Below are 16,362 nucleotides of genomic sequence, written 5' to 3' on the forward strand. Positions count from 1 at the left end.
ATACAATGTGTTTTGCAAATAAATTTGTTCACTTCACTATTCAGATCAGTTCTTTCCAGTTGGGAATTGTATTAACTTTTGTTAAAATAAATTAGAAAAATAATCATTAACCATGCCAAGTGCTTGCAAAGATGTCCCAATTATTAACTAAATACACATTATTGAGAATATATTCTATGGAGACCAGTTAGAACAATCACAAGCTAGGATTGATGTGTTAACCAAACAATCACAGGTAATTTAATCACTTCTGGTTAATTCAAAGGAAACTGATTCTGGCTCCTCTGATACCTTGGTAATAGGAACTGTCAGAATACAGCGGCAAGTCCATCTTCTACATAGCAGAGGTAGTGAGTCAAATATATTTTACGTACAATCCAGTGGAAATGTGAATTCGAATTCTGCAGGTTACTCTAAACTAGGTTTTTAAGTTATAGTTACTTTATATTCCAATGATGAAATATCTACTCAGGCAACTATCTTTTACCTTTCTTTTTCTTTTTAAGATTTAATCTGCTCTTTTAAGATCTTCTTTTCAAACAGCTAGAGAAACTTTCTTAGGAATACTATGTTAATCAGCCAGAGGGGTTGGCGGAAAACAATTTCTTAGAAGTAGTGAAAGACTGTCCTAACATCAAATGACTGTCCAATGTCATGTGACATTGAAATAAATTTTATGCTCTCATGGTATTAAATCTTGACTCCTGTTCAGTTTTAGTTTTTATGGGAAAAAACTGTGCTCCAACGTTTTGCTGTAATTGTGTGTTCTGGGTATTGCTTATTTAAACTAGTTAAGCCTTTCATTGGATAAAGCACCTTGATAAATCTTTGAAGTATTGCCCAAACTAGACAAAGTATGATAAATCAGATATTTCCTGAACCCAAAACCTTCTTTTCTTTATCTTTTATCAAATTCTGCATTTAAAAACTAAAATTTACTTAGAATCATACATTTGATTTTATACAACGTAAGCAAGTCCTTAAAAATGTGTTTTTGTTCATTCTCTTTTTATTTTTCTTCTCGAAATTTTATCTAATTTTTTTTCTTGCTGTGTATAAAAGTGGAATTTTGTTTGGATTTCATTTGAAAAAGCATTTTATGGGGCGCCTGGGTGGCACAGCGGTTAAGCGTTCTGCCTTCAGCTCAGGGCGTGATCCCGGAGTTATGGGATCGAGCCCCACATCAGGCTCCTCCGCTATGGGCCTGCTTCTTCTTCTCCCACTCCCCCTGCTTGTGTTCCCTCTCTCGCTGACTGTCTCTATCTCTGTTAAATAAATAAATAAAATCTTAAAAAAAAAAAAAAAAAAAAAAAAAAAAAGCATTTTATGGAATTTATAATGAAGAATCAATTCATAAATAAAGTCTTATTTGGCAGGCAGTACATCAGATCAAATTTTAAAAGCTTCTGCCTCTCTTTTACCTTATATACTTCCTTAAACAGATAATTTAATAATGAAAACATGTCTTACTCAGTAAAAATACATTAATTTAATCAAAGAAGTAAAATACTATATTATTTTCATTGGTTTAAATTGTTTATCATTTTTACTTTCTTTTATGAAAAGAAAGTTTTCAGTTTCAAATTATTGATATGATAATTAAGACCTTGTTTACACAATAGTTATGTATGTGTTAATATCAATGCCTGGCAATTTAGGGTAATATTACATATTTTAAAATCTCAATATTTAAGTGATTTCTTCATGAATTCTTTCTGCCCTGCCACATGATCTTGGAAGTTTCTGTTAGGAAGTTTTGACTTGCATATCTATCTCAAGGATAAGTTGGGCACAAACAAATAAATGAACAAGAAAGATTAGATGGGATAAAGTTCTTAAGCAAGATTCATAAATATATTAAATATACTTGCATGATATATACATTTGCTTAATAAGTAGAAAGATACTTTTCATTTGCCTCTTTCCTCAAATGAAAAATGTGAATTTGTCTCAGATATCTGTAATGGTAAATACATAAGTAAACATCCAGAAATAATATCCACATGTAAGTCTTCAAATATATAAAAAGACAAATCTTACCTCCATCTCCAGATCCTGATCCTGCATCTGGAGGGAGAAAAGAAATACTTTGATTTTGTTTGAAAAACATATTCAAAAACTATTTATGACTTTATTTAGTTCATGTTTACTTCCTTTATTAAGACAGTAATATAATGGAGAAAATTACTAATTTTTAATTTGAAAGTGTGTATATTCACATCAATTTAATTTGTATAACTTATAAAATAAATTCTCTATTACTTTCATTCTTAAGCTTTGTAAAAAAACTATTATCTAGCTTTGATGTTGTATCCTATTTTGATTATTATATTCTAAAATTGACCATGTAAAATCTCTCATATTTTCACTTCAATCAGGATGAATTTGGTGCCATTAACCAAAAAAAAAAAAAAAGAAAGAAAGAAAATGAAATGCTTATAACAGTGAGATTTAGAAATTAAACAGGCTAAGACATGTGGCAAATAAATTCATAGTTAAGGCTTATATTATTGTAAGTCGCATATACACAAAAAGAAAAGCAGTATATAGATGATTATCTTTTTATATAATTGTTAATATGTTCCAAATACCACAATTGTGGATGAGTTTATCTGCCACCAGCGACATCCTTTGTTTTTGAAATCAATAGAAGAGGGAGATTAACTTTTGTCTTTGTGCTTAAAATTGGATACACCCTAAGCGATGCTGGCAGAAAAAAACGATACCCTCCTTCTGCATTTCCCTTTATTTCTTCTCTCCTGTCCTTCCTACATAATTGCAGTTGGTCAAAGTTGTCTATTTCTGACAACTTAGTTCCCAGACATATCCAGTTTTCTAGTTGGGAGTCAAGACCATTGGGTTTCCATCGGTTCCACTTATTAAGTGTAGACATCATCTTCCTTCTGCCTCCCCACTTCTTGTCATTTGAAATTCATTTGGCTATGTATTTTTTAATGCTAGTACTGGGGAATAAGACTAATATTGGGTATTTTCTGTCTGAAATGCCCTCATCACACACTGAAATCTCAACCAGGATTCAAGAACTACACCAAATGCCACTTCTATGAATTTGTGTTTAACACTTTAGTTCAATTTAAAAAGTAAAACAAAGCAAAACCCAAAAACCCCATTACTTCTACTTGTTTGCCTCCATGACAGTTTATGAGAGGCATGGCATAAAAAATGATATGGTATATGAAAATCCACAGAAGGCTGACATATGGAAGAAGTCATGCTTGTCACCATGTTAGGCATTAACAGTGTCATGAAGGAGCAGTGGTTTAAATAATAAGCCTTGGTCGAGACTCATATTAACTAAATTGACAGAGTCTAACACTGTGTTAAATCAGAAAGCCAAGTTATTTATGAACTGCTGATGTGACTAAGACATATGTTTTTAGGTCAGCAGATTTCTTCCTTTAAGGCAAGCTAATTGGTAAAACAATTTATAATAAAAACCCTTCTTAGTAAATACAAAATCAAATAAGGATTTTGATCATATGCCTTGACTGTTTAATGATAACAAATCAAGAAAGGCTGAAGCATTTGTCGCCATCATAGAATAGTCCTGTCAACTTAACTGCTAATCATAACTCATGGCACCATGAGTAGATGGGACAATGCTTGAATGGTCAATGTCTGTATACTTTCACAGCTAAAATTTTAACTAAATTTATTTCAATTAATTAGAAAGTGTAAGTCACTATTACTTATAACCATCAGAAGCTAACAGGTTGTACATTATATATTATAGCATTAATATATATATTCTATGTGTTTTAGTTGAATGTATAGTTTCTTTTTTCTTCCTTATTATGACTGTAAACTTCTTTAAATCAAGAACCATGTCTTGTTCAGCTTTTTATACTTATATGCACATAAGAGGAAATACATAAAAGCTTATAGATTCAAACCTCCAAATATTACTCATTTGATAACATAAGGAATGTTATCTAACCTTCCTAAGCTTATTTGTCCTCTATTCAATGAGTATAGTAATGTCTATCTCATTGGGTGATTTTGAGGCTTACTGCACAATAGCAAATTTTAAATGCTTATCACTGTGTCTGGAACATAAAAACTAAGATTTTGATTAAACATCTTGCTTATTCATCTATATATTTTCTAATAAATACATATGGTTTGGGAAAAGCCAAAAAAAAAAAAGTAGCAGTAGTATATTGGTTTGTATTTCTCATGCATCTTTCTAAAAATCAAGTGGCATGGTTCTTAAGGCAACTTTTGTTTGATTTGACCCAGATTAGGTGAGTAGGAAAGAAAGGGGGAATAGGTGGAAAAAATAATCATAAGTCCACTGCATCATTATGAAATAGTGATGGGAAGCTTTAATGGTTTCTCTAGTGTAAGATAAATAAGTAGCCTACTGAAGTCTTACTGGTGGGACAGAAACACCTAAGAAGTCATTCTCTTGAACCTGAAAGTCTGAACTCCTAGTCAATGCATTTCTTATAACACAAAAAAGGCAATTGAGCAAGACAATTGAGCAGGCTGCCCAATAGGAAATCACTTTTGGATTAAGAAAAAATTGTAAATTCAATGAAATATAATAAAGTTATATCTTCTACTGTCTTTTATTCCTAGAGATCAGAATTTGCCATCTCTATTCAGTGTCAAATTGAATTAAAAAATAAATGGAAAATCTACAAAGAAAAGAATGAGAATTTATTTTAGATCAAAAGTCAGAACTCTAATTTATTTACAGTTAGACCTGGTTAATCAAAATTACTTTGGTTCCTCCATCATTATTCAGATCAAAAAACTTTTAGATTTACAAGTCAATGGGAGACACATTCAGCAAGACCGGCTTACTAATTAAATCCTACAGAAATCTAAGTATATGAATCAGCTAGGTGTGGATTACTCAATTGCGATTAAATGTTCTACTTGGCTAAGTATTTATTTTCATAGTATAAACAAAACATTAAGGACTAGCATGTAAAAACTTGAATGAATCAGGAGAATGTGATTGCCTGAGCCTACAAGAACTTGGAGGTTGGCAAGTAAGAGAAATTTTGGTACTAAGAAAATTTGGTACTAAGTAACTTCAGGACTCTATTATAACAACTGCCCACTGATTCTCATTTGACTACTGTCAGAGACAGATTGGTACCTATATGATCTTGAGTAGACAAACACTTTTCTCAGTACTCCCTGGTGCTTGCCTCCATCATTCTTGGTTTCTAAGAGTCAGAGTTTCCATATTTTTTTCCCAATACAATTTGTCTTAACACATCACTTTAAATTTTCTCCATAGGTATGGCAGACTGATTTTTCATAATTAGTTTGCTCCTTGTTTTTCTTTCTGTTTCCCCCGTCTTTACTATGAGAGTAGGATGCTGGTCCTCCTCCCTCCTTACTGGGGAAGCAAGTCTACTGACTCTCACCCATTGCCGTCCCTTTCACTCATTACTTCTCAGACAGATGGAGTTGCAATGATCTGTTTGCTCTGGCAAGTAAGAAGCAAGTGGGGCACCAGAAAGGACATTTACCTCATATGGCAAAGAATCATATAAAAGAAAAGACTACTGAAAAACCAAAAGCAAAACAAAAAAGCCTACATCATCATCTGTGAGTACTAATATTCTCTACTGCTAATTCCTAGGAATTTTAGTAGTCACCAGTATAATTTGGAACACTATCAATTACTAACAATCAATAGACTTAAGATAATCTTTTAAAGAATACAAGCCTTTCTCCTTGCTCATTTACCATCCTGCCCCAACTACATATAACTTTTCCCTAGAATGGAAATACTTACTATCGAAGAAATAGTTGTTATCTAACACTTGTTATCTTTCCAATAAAATAGATTTTTCCTGGCACTATTCTGTATTTTCACTTTTGAAGGAAGTTCATACTTTGTGTCATTATCATTTTTCCCTGATACACTTACGCCATCCAATTCCTCAGAAATTATGACTTTGTAGAAAGATGCTTATATGTCATTCAAGACAACTATCATAGACACGAAAGTTTCTTTAATATATATGATTTTAATATGTCAAGTCTAACCTGTAAACTCAGCTTTATTTTAAAGCATTGCTCTATCAAGTTGGGCTTTTGTTTATTTTTCTTCCTGTAATGCTATTCAGCTCTAACAATCACTGTACACGAAAGGGAAACCTGAAAAAGTGAAGAGCATATGAAGTCACTCTTCCTCCTCACTTCCTTCAGAGCATTCTTGGTAAAGACAACTACAAAGATTTGTGGAATCCCAGGCTGACTGTGTTAGAAAGGATAGATGTCCTTCACAAATACATTCTTCAATATAATCAGGTACATGGTAAGAAGAACATTTTATAGCGCTGCTGAGGTTACCCACAGTTTCACTTTCAAACCCAGATCTGCAAAACTACCCTCCAGCAGACGATGCTATTGTTCAAAACAAGCAAACCAACTTTGTGTGTGCATAGATAGGTTTCTCTATATTTGGCACCGAAGCAGGAAATCTAGATTTCTAATTTTATTATTCAACTGTCTGCACTCCATTAAATAACATATGTATTAAAATCAACATTCTTATGGCAGATTTTCTTTCTTCCAGAAGTGATTTGAAATGTAAAAAAGACAAAATAAGAATAATGTATGCTTTGTACAAAAGAATGAGAGACTTATCCCCTCGGTATATAGTATGAATCATTTATTTGGAGATAACAGAAAAAGCAAGACATGTTTCCAAAGGTTTCAGGGCGTCTTTAGGGTGACACACATACCTGTGGCACACGATCCCTCAGACACCACAAGTATCTCACTCTGCTGTTTGCAGGCAGCCTGCCGCAAGTAGCACTCATTCTGGTAGCTCTCCCCATTGGAGCCACACACAGGCACATAGTCACTGTTGCACTGGGGGACACAGAGATAGAAGCTTATGGTTAGTACTGGAGTCTGCATACCTTTGACACCTGAACAGAAATAATCATTACCAAAGAAAGCACTTGTTTTCATTTTCAGCAATCCCCATTGTATCCATTAAAGTCTTTGACCTTGCAAAGGCATCTTTCAAAGATACACAAAAGTAATGTCAAGTCAGCTAATCATTCATTTGATTCAGACAGGAGGAAAAAAAAAAAGCTTCTAAATTGATCAGTAATTCCAACAAAGTGATCCGGGCAAGCAATACTGAAAAGGTATAACAACAAACGTATCAACATTATTTAATACTGTTTTTCAGATATACACCCATCTGGCTTGGTGGAAAAAATCAAAACATGCTCTAATATTCAAGTTATTAAAAATAGGTAATGCCTATCTGTGTTTAGAGTAGAAGTATATAGCTGAAATGCCAATGAAATCAGTTACTCCTTAGTATGGTTTTTTTTCTGTTTCATTTTAATCTTTACAAACTTCTAAATATTTGGGTAAGACATTTGGATTACTAATTAATTTGTCATATATCTTTAGATATTGGCAGATATAGTGCAAGAAAAAACAATAAAATACAGAATATAGGGGAGAAAATCAACAATTATTGAAGTATATGTAAACTTTATTAAATATTGAAAAGTATGACTATTAATATATATTTCATAAAGAGAAAAGTTCATTTTTAAAACAGCCTCATTACAAAAACGTACTCATTTTACAATGGAAATTAGGCAACCTACAGGGTATATCATAATATAATCACACTCTAAGGCATTAGAGAGACTTGGCTATGTCCTATACCTGCTAATTACACTAGAGATGTGATTATCTCATGATTACTACTACTGATGTGTTTCATTGTTTAATTGGAACAAATGTAATAACCAAGATGATTATTTAAAAATATCCACCTATGCCAGAAACTAAGTGAAGCAAATCATACATATACATGCATGTGAAAAAACTTTTCTGTTTTCCAGTTCTTATAAAATATTTGGATTTTTGATGGCTGTAAATTTATAACACATACAAAATAAACAAATGATCTAGTGAGATGGGAAAGAAAGTTTTAACATATATGATAATAAACCTAAAACTCTATCATACGTTAAATTCAATGCAAAGATATATGCCAAAAAAAAAAAGAACAAATTCCCAATAAGGTTATAATTTTATAATAAAAATCTGAAATTTACTTTTTTTTACTTTACTTCCTTAGAATATCTGTACTTTCTCCTCCATCAACCATTTAACTCTTGATCTTTGCCCAATGTAATGTAACAATGGCTTAATCACCCTGGTAATTTATACATGAAATGGGATAAACCAATGTTCTCTGAAATGAAAGTCTTATTTTATGAGTCTTACTTTGTATCTGTTATTGACAAACTGAAATATAGCTTAGCAATAGTGATACACTTTTCTTGCGATAGTAAATCCAAATTGTATGACACTCATATTATGATCTCCATAATTGCTAACACAATGATTTAGATATTAAATCATATCTATTTAGAAATTAGTTACATGTAATTAAAATGATTTAAATATTTTAAATAGGACATATTTTAGAAATCTTCTTTATTTCTACAATTTCTAATCTAGATATTCTGGAAACTGCTATGCAGTATTTCCTTTCCACAGTTACACTATTAGCTCCCAGACTCAGGGTATCTATGTTACTATGTCTTAAAACTGTTTTGATTAGAACCTTTTATTAATGAGGATGTTTAACTCAATAGACATTCATTTCTGATCAGGTGATACCTGTATAAGGGCTACCTTCCACAAACTTTCTAAATATACGTGTATTTTTTAACTTACATTTGAGAATTGACCTACCATAGTCCCAAAATCATTATCACTACTGAAGAAAAAAGACAATGGCAAAATGTCAGTGAGAAGTCAAATTCTCCAGTGAGCAGTACAGAGGTAACACCAGCTAAATGGGACTGGTGTTCATGTCAGAACCATAGCCTGAGGGGCAGGTGGACGGACAGGTGCTTCATAAATGTGCTGTGTTCAGGACCAGGGAGGATTTACGAGGACCCACTAACACTAAAACGGTATCCGAGCTAATGGAGAAGAGATCAGAAAGAAGTGAACAACTGGTAACATATCATAGTCGATAGATTTGTTGACACTTTCAGTAGGCAGAAGATAGTCAAAATCAGTGTGATGGCTGGACTAGTTAGCTTCTCATGTTCAGGTCCTAGCATTCTTGTCTTTGGCTACCTTTTAATCTCCATCTTCAAACCTGCCTACAACACTTTGTAGATTATTTGAGTCCACGTTTTCTTCTCTCCAATCCCTGGAACCTCTCTATTTATCTTTCTTATCTTGTCAGTGGACAGGGGGTGAGGGGTGGGAAGTATTTATTATCTCTGTCAACTGCTAGTACACAATGCTGATATGAATCTTAAAATATGGAATAAACTGATAAAGTGCTCATATGCCACTTCTGAAGGATGCAGTAAGCCAAATGTGAACAGTGCGAAAAACAGAGCTGCCAAGTTCCATGCACAAGCCAAAAGGGAGATTTGTATGGAGCTGAAAAGAGCTTAACTGTAGATTATCAGCACAATGTTTTTGGCCTTTGGTACCATGACTTGCACTCATTAATATGAATAATACAAGGAAGATGCATACTCTAAATCATTACGGCTCAGGAATGGAAGTCTGGTCCTAGCTTCTCCAATTTCTCTCACTGCTCTGGTATGGGGCCTTGTGTATATCACTCAACTATTAAATATTTAACAAGTTTATAACTCAGTTGCCCCATTTGAAATGATTAACTATGGCATTTGGGAGGATTAACAGAGTAATGTTTTTAAAATACTTTGGAATATTCATTTATAAAAAGAAATGTAAATTATTTGTCTCTCGTGATAAACTTTTTTTTTATTTGAATGTAGTTGATACACCATCTAACACTGACACTGATCACACATATCTAAAATTAGAGAAATAAAGGAAAATAGAATAACCCTGCACATAAAAATAAGCTAAGTACTACGTTAAAACATGCCAAATTATTGGAAATAGTTTTTAGTGGTAATCATGATACTGCTCAGTTTCAGATGAAGGGACAGATTCAGATGTTAAGTGACTTGCTAAAGGCCACATAGTTGGCTGGTAAGAGAAAAAACAAGACTCAGGCCCAGATGGTTAGACCCATAAATGTATGTGTTGTACAAACTTCCTCTCAGGGGAAAAGTGGTTCTATTTTTCTTAAGATGTTATAAAAATCTTAAGTTTATTTTCCAAATATGTGTTTTTCCAGTGGAATGATTTTGCTCCGAAGTGTCCACATTGCTTAAGAAAGTAGCTACATATCACACTAGTGGATTCAATGACTTGACACTCTAGGATATATGGAATTCATTTTACTACAAATGAACAAAAAAATATATGTGAGAAGTTTTTTCATATGATTTATTGCTTGTTTGGTTAATAAAGATTTCTTTTAGCTGAGATTTCAGCATCTCAAAGCTATGTATAACTTATATTTTATAGATTGTCGGCACCTTCCATAGAGTCTGGCATGTAGAAGGTACTCCACAGATGTTAAGTGAATTCTTGTTATATTCCCAGTTGTCAAAGACTTAAGAATAATGGCTTAGGATATGGTATGTTTCTTTTCCAAAAAAGAAAAAGATAAAAAACCTGCACATGTCCCAATCCTTTGATCATTCCATAAGTAACTTTTCCTCCTCTGTAACCACATTTCTTTAAATGGAAGAAAATATGACTTGAAGAGTGGGCAAGCCTGTGGCTATGGTGAAAGTGACTCTGTGTGACTTCTCAAGCTAGGTCATTAAAGGATAGAGCTTCTATCTGGAGCTTTCTCTCTTTCTGAATGCTTGCCCTTGACACCCAGCCATTGTGCTATGAGGAAGCTCAAACTAGCACAGAGGGAGAGATCCACATTAAGGACCAAGGTGTCCAGCTTACAGTCAGACATATGAGTGGGAGCCCTGAGAAGAGTACAGAACCAAGCCTTTGAGTTCTCTCCCTCCCTCAACTAATGCCAAGGGAAGTAGATATGAGATGTTTCCACTAAGCCCTGTCCAATTGTAGATTCATGAGCAAAAGAAATGTTCATTATTTTTGAGCCACTAAGTTATGGGCAATTTGTTATGCAGTCTTAGTAAGTGGAACAACTGTAGATCTAAAGCATGATTATTAAATGCAAATATTGAATATTTGAAATAAATAATATCTTAAAAACATAAGGCTTCATCACATTTTTAAATTACAAACTGATATTTGGTCATTGTATGACTAATGCTATCTATGAATAACTACTATGCTCCTTCCTTCCTTCCTTCCTTCCTTCCTTCCTTCCTTCCTTCCTTCTTCCTTCCTTCTTCCATCCATCATCCATCCATCCATCCATCCATCCATCCATCTAATTGTTTTTAAATTTCCCTCTCCACAACTGATTTATCAGATTGACCAGCATGCCATCTGATATTCAGATAGGAACCAGGTTCTGCCGTTTCTGGAACTCATACCATCACCTAAAAATCAGTTGTACTACCTTTGATATTGAGTTGTCTACAATAACTTGGTATTGTTGTTGCTGTTATTCGAATTTTCATTTGCATGTATAATGTTTTGGGAGAAAATTAGATTTGGTGTCAAAGGACCTAGGTTCTTACTTTAAGATCACCAATTAATGATGATTATTTGTATTTCTGGGCCTTAATTTTCACATCTGTAAAAGGGGGAGAAAATAATTTCCTCACTCAGTTGTAACAAATAAAGGGGAGAATATGTTTATTTTCAATCCTCTAAGAGAAGTGAAGGCAAATATATGTTCGCTATAGTGCTCCAAGTTGGAAAACTATAGATCACATACACACACTTCTCTTTGAAATTTACCTCTCAGCTAGGATGACCATAGTTTGCATCCTAATTTGAATGAAAGAATTTGGGACTGTATCTCTAAACACAGGAGAAACAGAGAGTAGAAGATCTAGTTTAGAATAGTATATAGGAATAATTTAGAATACCTAATTTGGAATAGTATATAGGAAAATAGATTATCAGGACATCTCCCTTTTCATCAGATACAGAGGAAACAAACAAACAAACCTCCAATTCATTGGAATGTACTAGAAAGGACTGAATCAAGATGCTCTTAGCCTATAAAATATCCTATTATTCTTTGTACAACTTGCACATTTTCTTTGATCTTCAACTTAATCCAGCCACTCTATATTCTTGCTACGTGCAGAGTTTAAATTTTCCGGGAAGGAAATGTTTATTTTCTCTTGACAGACTGACAACTATCACAAAGCACGAGCTAATGGCAGTAGTAATCTCATAGTAAATTTAAATGCTACAGGCATTAGAAAAAAAATTCATTTTAGTTTCTTATTCAAACTTGCATTCATTGCCCACTCCCCGATCTACTCCACTCAAAAAGTATTTAAATTAGTGACATGTGTAACTGGCTGACCAAAGCATGAAAAACACAAATATTTTTGTTGATAAAAGTTTTACCAAAACCCTTTGTGGAACAGGAAAACAAACACAATTTCTTTAATAAGAAAACTATACATCCCTTTTAGTAGCATGCATCCATTTAGAATTTTGTGAACTCTGTTATTTTTCTCTTGTTTCAGTCTTGTTAGAATTATGGCTTTCCACCTGAAGAACATTCTTTTTGGTTCATTTTATACTGTTTATGAATTTACTTCTTTTTTTTTTTTTTAAAGATTTTATTTATTTATTCGACAGAGATAGAGACAGCCAGAGAGAGAGGGAACACAAGCAGGCGGAAGTGGGAGAGGAAGAAGCAGGCTCATAGCAGAGGAGCCTGATGTGGGGCTCGATCCCATAACGCCGGGATCATGCCATGAGCCGAAGGCAGACGTTTAACCGCTGTGCCACCCAGGTGCCCCTATGAATTTACTTCTTATGTCTACGCTTCATTAGGAAAGTAAGACAAATTTATGGGAGTCACAAACTCCAAGGGGGTAAAATCCACAAAATACTTTGGAGCTTTAATTAATAATGATTTACCCACCTGTATTTTCTCTTTAGTTAACATTTGGGGAAAGTATGAATTGGAGAGTTCACATGCTCCATCTCTCCCATGTAGTTCATTGAAAGAACATAATTACATTGCTCAGTGTGGCTGGAGACATTAGAGGTTGGTGTCACATGCATATTAAGCATGCACAAATATGTTTCTAACACCATAGTATGGTCTGAAGGACTGTAGCATGGTCATAGCAATACTCACCCACCAGGAGGTGATGCACTTTGCAAATATTAGTTGTATTACTGCTTGTCTTAGAAAGAATAATGTGCAAGCAGCTTTGAGCTTATCTACAAACAATTCAAACTATATTTAAATAATAATCCCCTTATCTCTCTCACTGGGAGGTTGAATTCAATTTAAAATATTTAATTTCATCAACAATTCTAAATACTACATACTATAACAATTGTTTAGACCTGAATTCGAGTTTAATGTTTTCATTTGTTCTTTATCTTTTTTCTTTCTTTCCCTTTCTTTCTTTTTCTTTCTTTCTTTCTTTCTTTCTTTCTTTCTTTCTTTCTTTCTTTTCTTTTCTTTTCTTTTCTTTTCTTTTCTTTTTAGTTTTCCTTACAATCTTGGAAGTATTCCCCGATCCCACTTACATAGTTTTGTTTATGCACATATTTTTTGGTTGAACCTTGTGTTAGATTTCATGTGTATTTAAAAAATTCAGCGACACTCAAAGGTGAATAAAAGCCATTAGTATGAAACCTATGATAGGTGAAGGTACGTATGCTTGTATAAACATTTTGAGAGAAAAGAAGGTTTATAATTTATATGGTATAAAGCATTTCTTAGATGATGACTGTAATAATGACACGAAGAGTTCTATCTACAGTAGATACTCATAACCTAGTTTGGATGATACCAGTGCTGCAATGTCCCTCTCTTTTTGAAAAAATATTTATTTAAGTTTTATTTATTTTTCTAACATGCAGCAAAGTACATTTTTCTAAGATTTATGAAATGACTTGCAGCTATTTGCGCTCTTTTGGATTCCTGGGAGAGTCAGCTGCAATTGAATGTGGTACCCATGAAAAGTTGATATATATTAATAAGTTCCATGATTTCAAAAACTAGCACAGTAGTTTTGAAGTCACATTAATAAGGAGTTTATTTAAATACTTAACCAGCTTGCCCGGATAATAAAACCCAAAGCCATTAAAACAGAGCAATGTGATCAAAAAATGATAGCCCCAAACAAAAAGAACAAAAGTACAAATCCACACTTCCTATCCATTGATTATTTTGGCTATTAACCCCAGCAGTTGACTTATAAAATGCACACTAGATGCGACACATAAACAGAATTTACCTCTGACACACCAAAAGAACAACCTGAAGCTTTCTACCTCCAGTGGCATTTATAACTCTGGCATACACATTTCTCCAAAAAACTATGTCTTCTTGACATCTGTTGGCTCTCTTGGCAGTACAGTACTTTTGCTTGGTGCCAGCTCTCCTCTTAGCTTGCATAGCTATAAATTGCCAGGTGATGGGTTGTAAAGGGAGATCCCTCCTTTGTAGTCTCGTTAATGAATAAGAAGATGCAAAAATCAGACTTCTTACCTTGAACTGACAGACGCAAGTCACAGTGTCTCCAATTCTTAAACATTCCCCATCAAATTTACAGGTGTTGGTGTCACAGAGGAAGAGATCATTTTCTCTGTCATCATAACCTCAAATTTAAAAAGAATACTCCAGTCATTAAAAAATGTTATAGACTATAGCAAAAAAAAAAAAGCACTATTTTGAAGCTTTAAAGGAACTGCTCTAAATTTTAATTCCAATAACCACGGTTGAACTGCAAGGTCTTTCTCTACTGATAACCTCCAAAATCTAGTTAAGTGATCAATATTCATTTCTTTTTTCACAATTCTTTTCTAGTCAATTCTCTTTTAATATTCTTTTTTTTTTTATATTGCTATTTTATTTTAACCAGGGTTAATACTGGCTGCAGTGAATTAAGGTTTAACACTTGCTTCCTAGCTTCCTTATTTTTTTCTTATTAAGTAGACTATAGTTTATGACCACCAAACTCCACATTTTAGAAAAGAGCTGGTGATAGTCTCTGAGTGTTGTCATTTTACCATTTCTCCATTCTTAATCATTCTTTTGCTTTAAGGTCTGGAACAACCTCTTATTTGGAATTTCTCCAGACAAAGAGGAAACAAAGCCCCAATAATAAAGATAAACAGGCACAGTGTTTTCTGTGATGGTCTGTCTGGGTCAAATGAAGATTGATCACCTCTAAGTTAACAGGGGTGGACGGGTGTGCCAGGTTCCTGAAAATCTGCTTGGAAAACAAGTTTATTCTCTTTAGTTTCACAGATCTCCTTAAGATATCTGGTTAATAATAAATTTCTTAATTGCCAACCTCAATTTCACATTTAAGTTAGTTATTTCTTAAAACAATACAATACTTGGGATGAAGCAAACCAGTTATGTTGGACTACAAAGCTGTGACCATTTCGAACAAGTGATTTTGCCGGTGGTTTAATACGCTTATGATAAAGCACCTAAAAAGTGATTAGACACCTGCAAAGTGGAACTTAGCTTTACAAAAATAACGTAAATGCTCCCATGAACCACGAATAGGTTAAGTAAACACGTTAAATTTTATAAAAATACCAAATTTAGATATTGCCAAAAACAGAACAAAGGCAATGTAATGACCCAAATCGAATAGGGTTGCAAATTTCAACCTGTCTTTAAAAAGCACAAACTACAATGATGCATAATAATTTCCTCATGGAAATTACATCTGTAACAACCTAGGACTACATGTTCTTTCATCCTATGAGTTACAGTTGGTCATTCCCACCTCTCCAAAGTTGCATACATTTCAGCTTACATATATCCCTGGAAGCCACTTTATTCAGAGCCAGATTTAACTACCGCAGAATTGTATTTACAGAAGATGAAAAATTACATGCACACTTGCTAAAACTAGAACAGACCAGACCTAGGGGACAATACCCAGGCATGTTAATGCAATTTAAAATGCCAATGAAATCACACCACAATCCCGCCAGGGTATACTATGGGCTGTCATACTGAAATGTGAAGCCAGCTCAGAGTACAGCAACTCCCATCCTCGGGCCCTATTTAATTAGGAGGCTTCAGCAGAGCAAAGTCTGCCAAGCTCTCGCGTTCAGACTCGGAAGGGGCCCCAGCGAGCAAGAGGAGCGCCTGACCCAGTCCAAGGAAGCCTGCCCAGAAACGGAGTCAGCGTCCACCCGGGTCGGTTCCGCCTGCCTGCGCATAAGCCTGCCTGGCTCGGTTATGCCCACCCAGGCCTGGGAGACCGACGAATGAATCTTTTCTCAACTTCCCTTCACCATCTAGGAGCTTAGGGAGGCAAGAGAGAAGCATCTCTGGGCTGCAAAAACAACGTCCTTTGCAGCCAAGTAGACTAGGAG

The 16,362-nt window shown here is 34.1% G+C and overlaps 1 protein-coding gene across 1 annotated transcript in view; it reads right to left on the reverse strand.

Moving 5' to 3' along the window:
- TMEFF2 (transmembrane protein with EGF like and two follistatin like domains 2) overlaps window positions 1-16,362 on the reverse strand; it is a 223,050-nt gene that overhangs the window by 205,416 nt on the left and 1,272 nt on the right. Inside the window, exons 2-4 of the mRNA XM_002917998.4 lie at window positions 14,510-14,619; window positions 6,735-6,864; window positions 2,041-2,067 (exon numbers count right to left, since the gene is read on the reverse strand). Coding sequence (XP_002918044.1) covers window positions 2,041-2,067; window positions 6,735-6,864; window positions 14,510-14,619 — 267 coding nt within the window. The remainder of the gene's footprint in view (window positions 1-2,040; window positions 2,068-6,734; window positions 6,865-14,509; window positions 14,620-16,362) is intronic.

Source organism: Ailuropoda melanoleuca, chromosome 2 (assembly GCF_002007445.2).
Source record: "Ailuropoda melanoleuca isolate Jingjing chromosome 2, ASM200744v2, whole genome shotgun sequence".
In the NCBI taxonomy this organism is placed as follows: domain Eukaryota; kingdom Metazoa; phylum Chordata; class Mammalia; order Carnivora; family Ursidae; genus Ailuropoda; species Ailuropoda melanoleuca.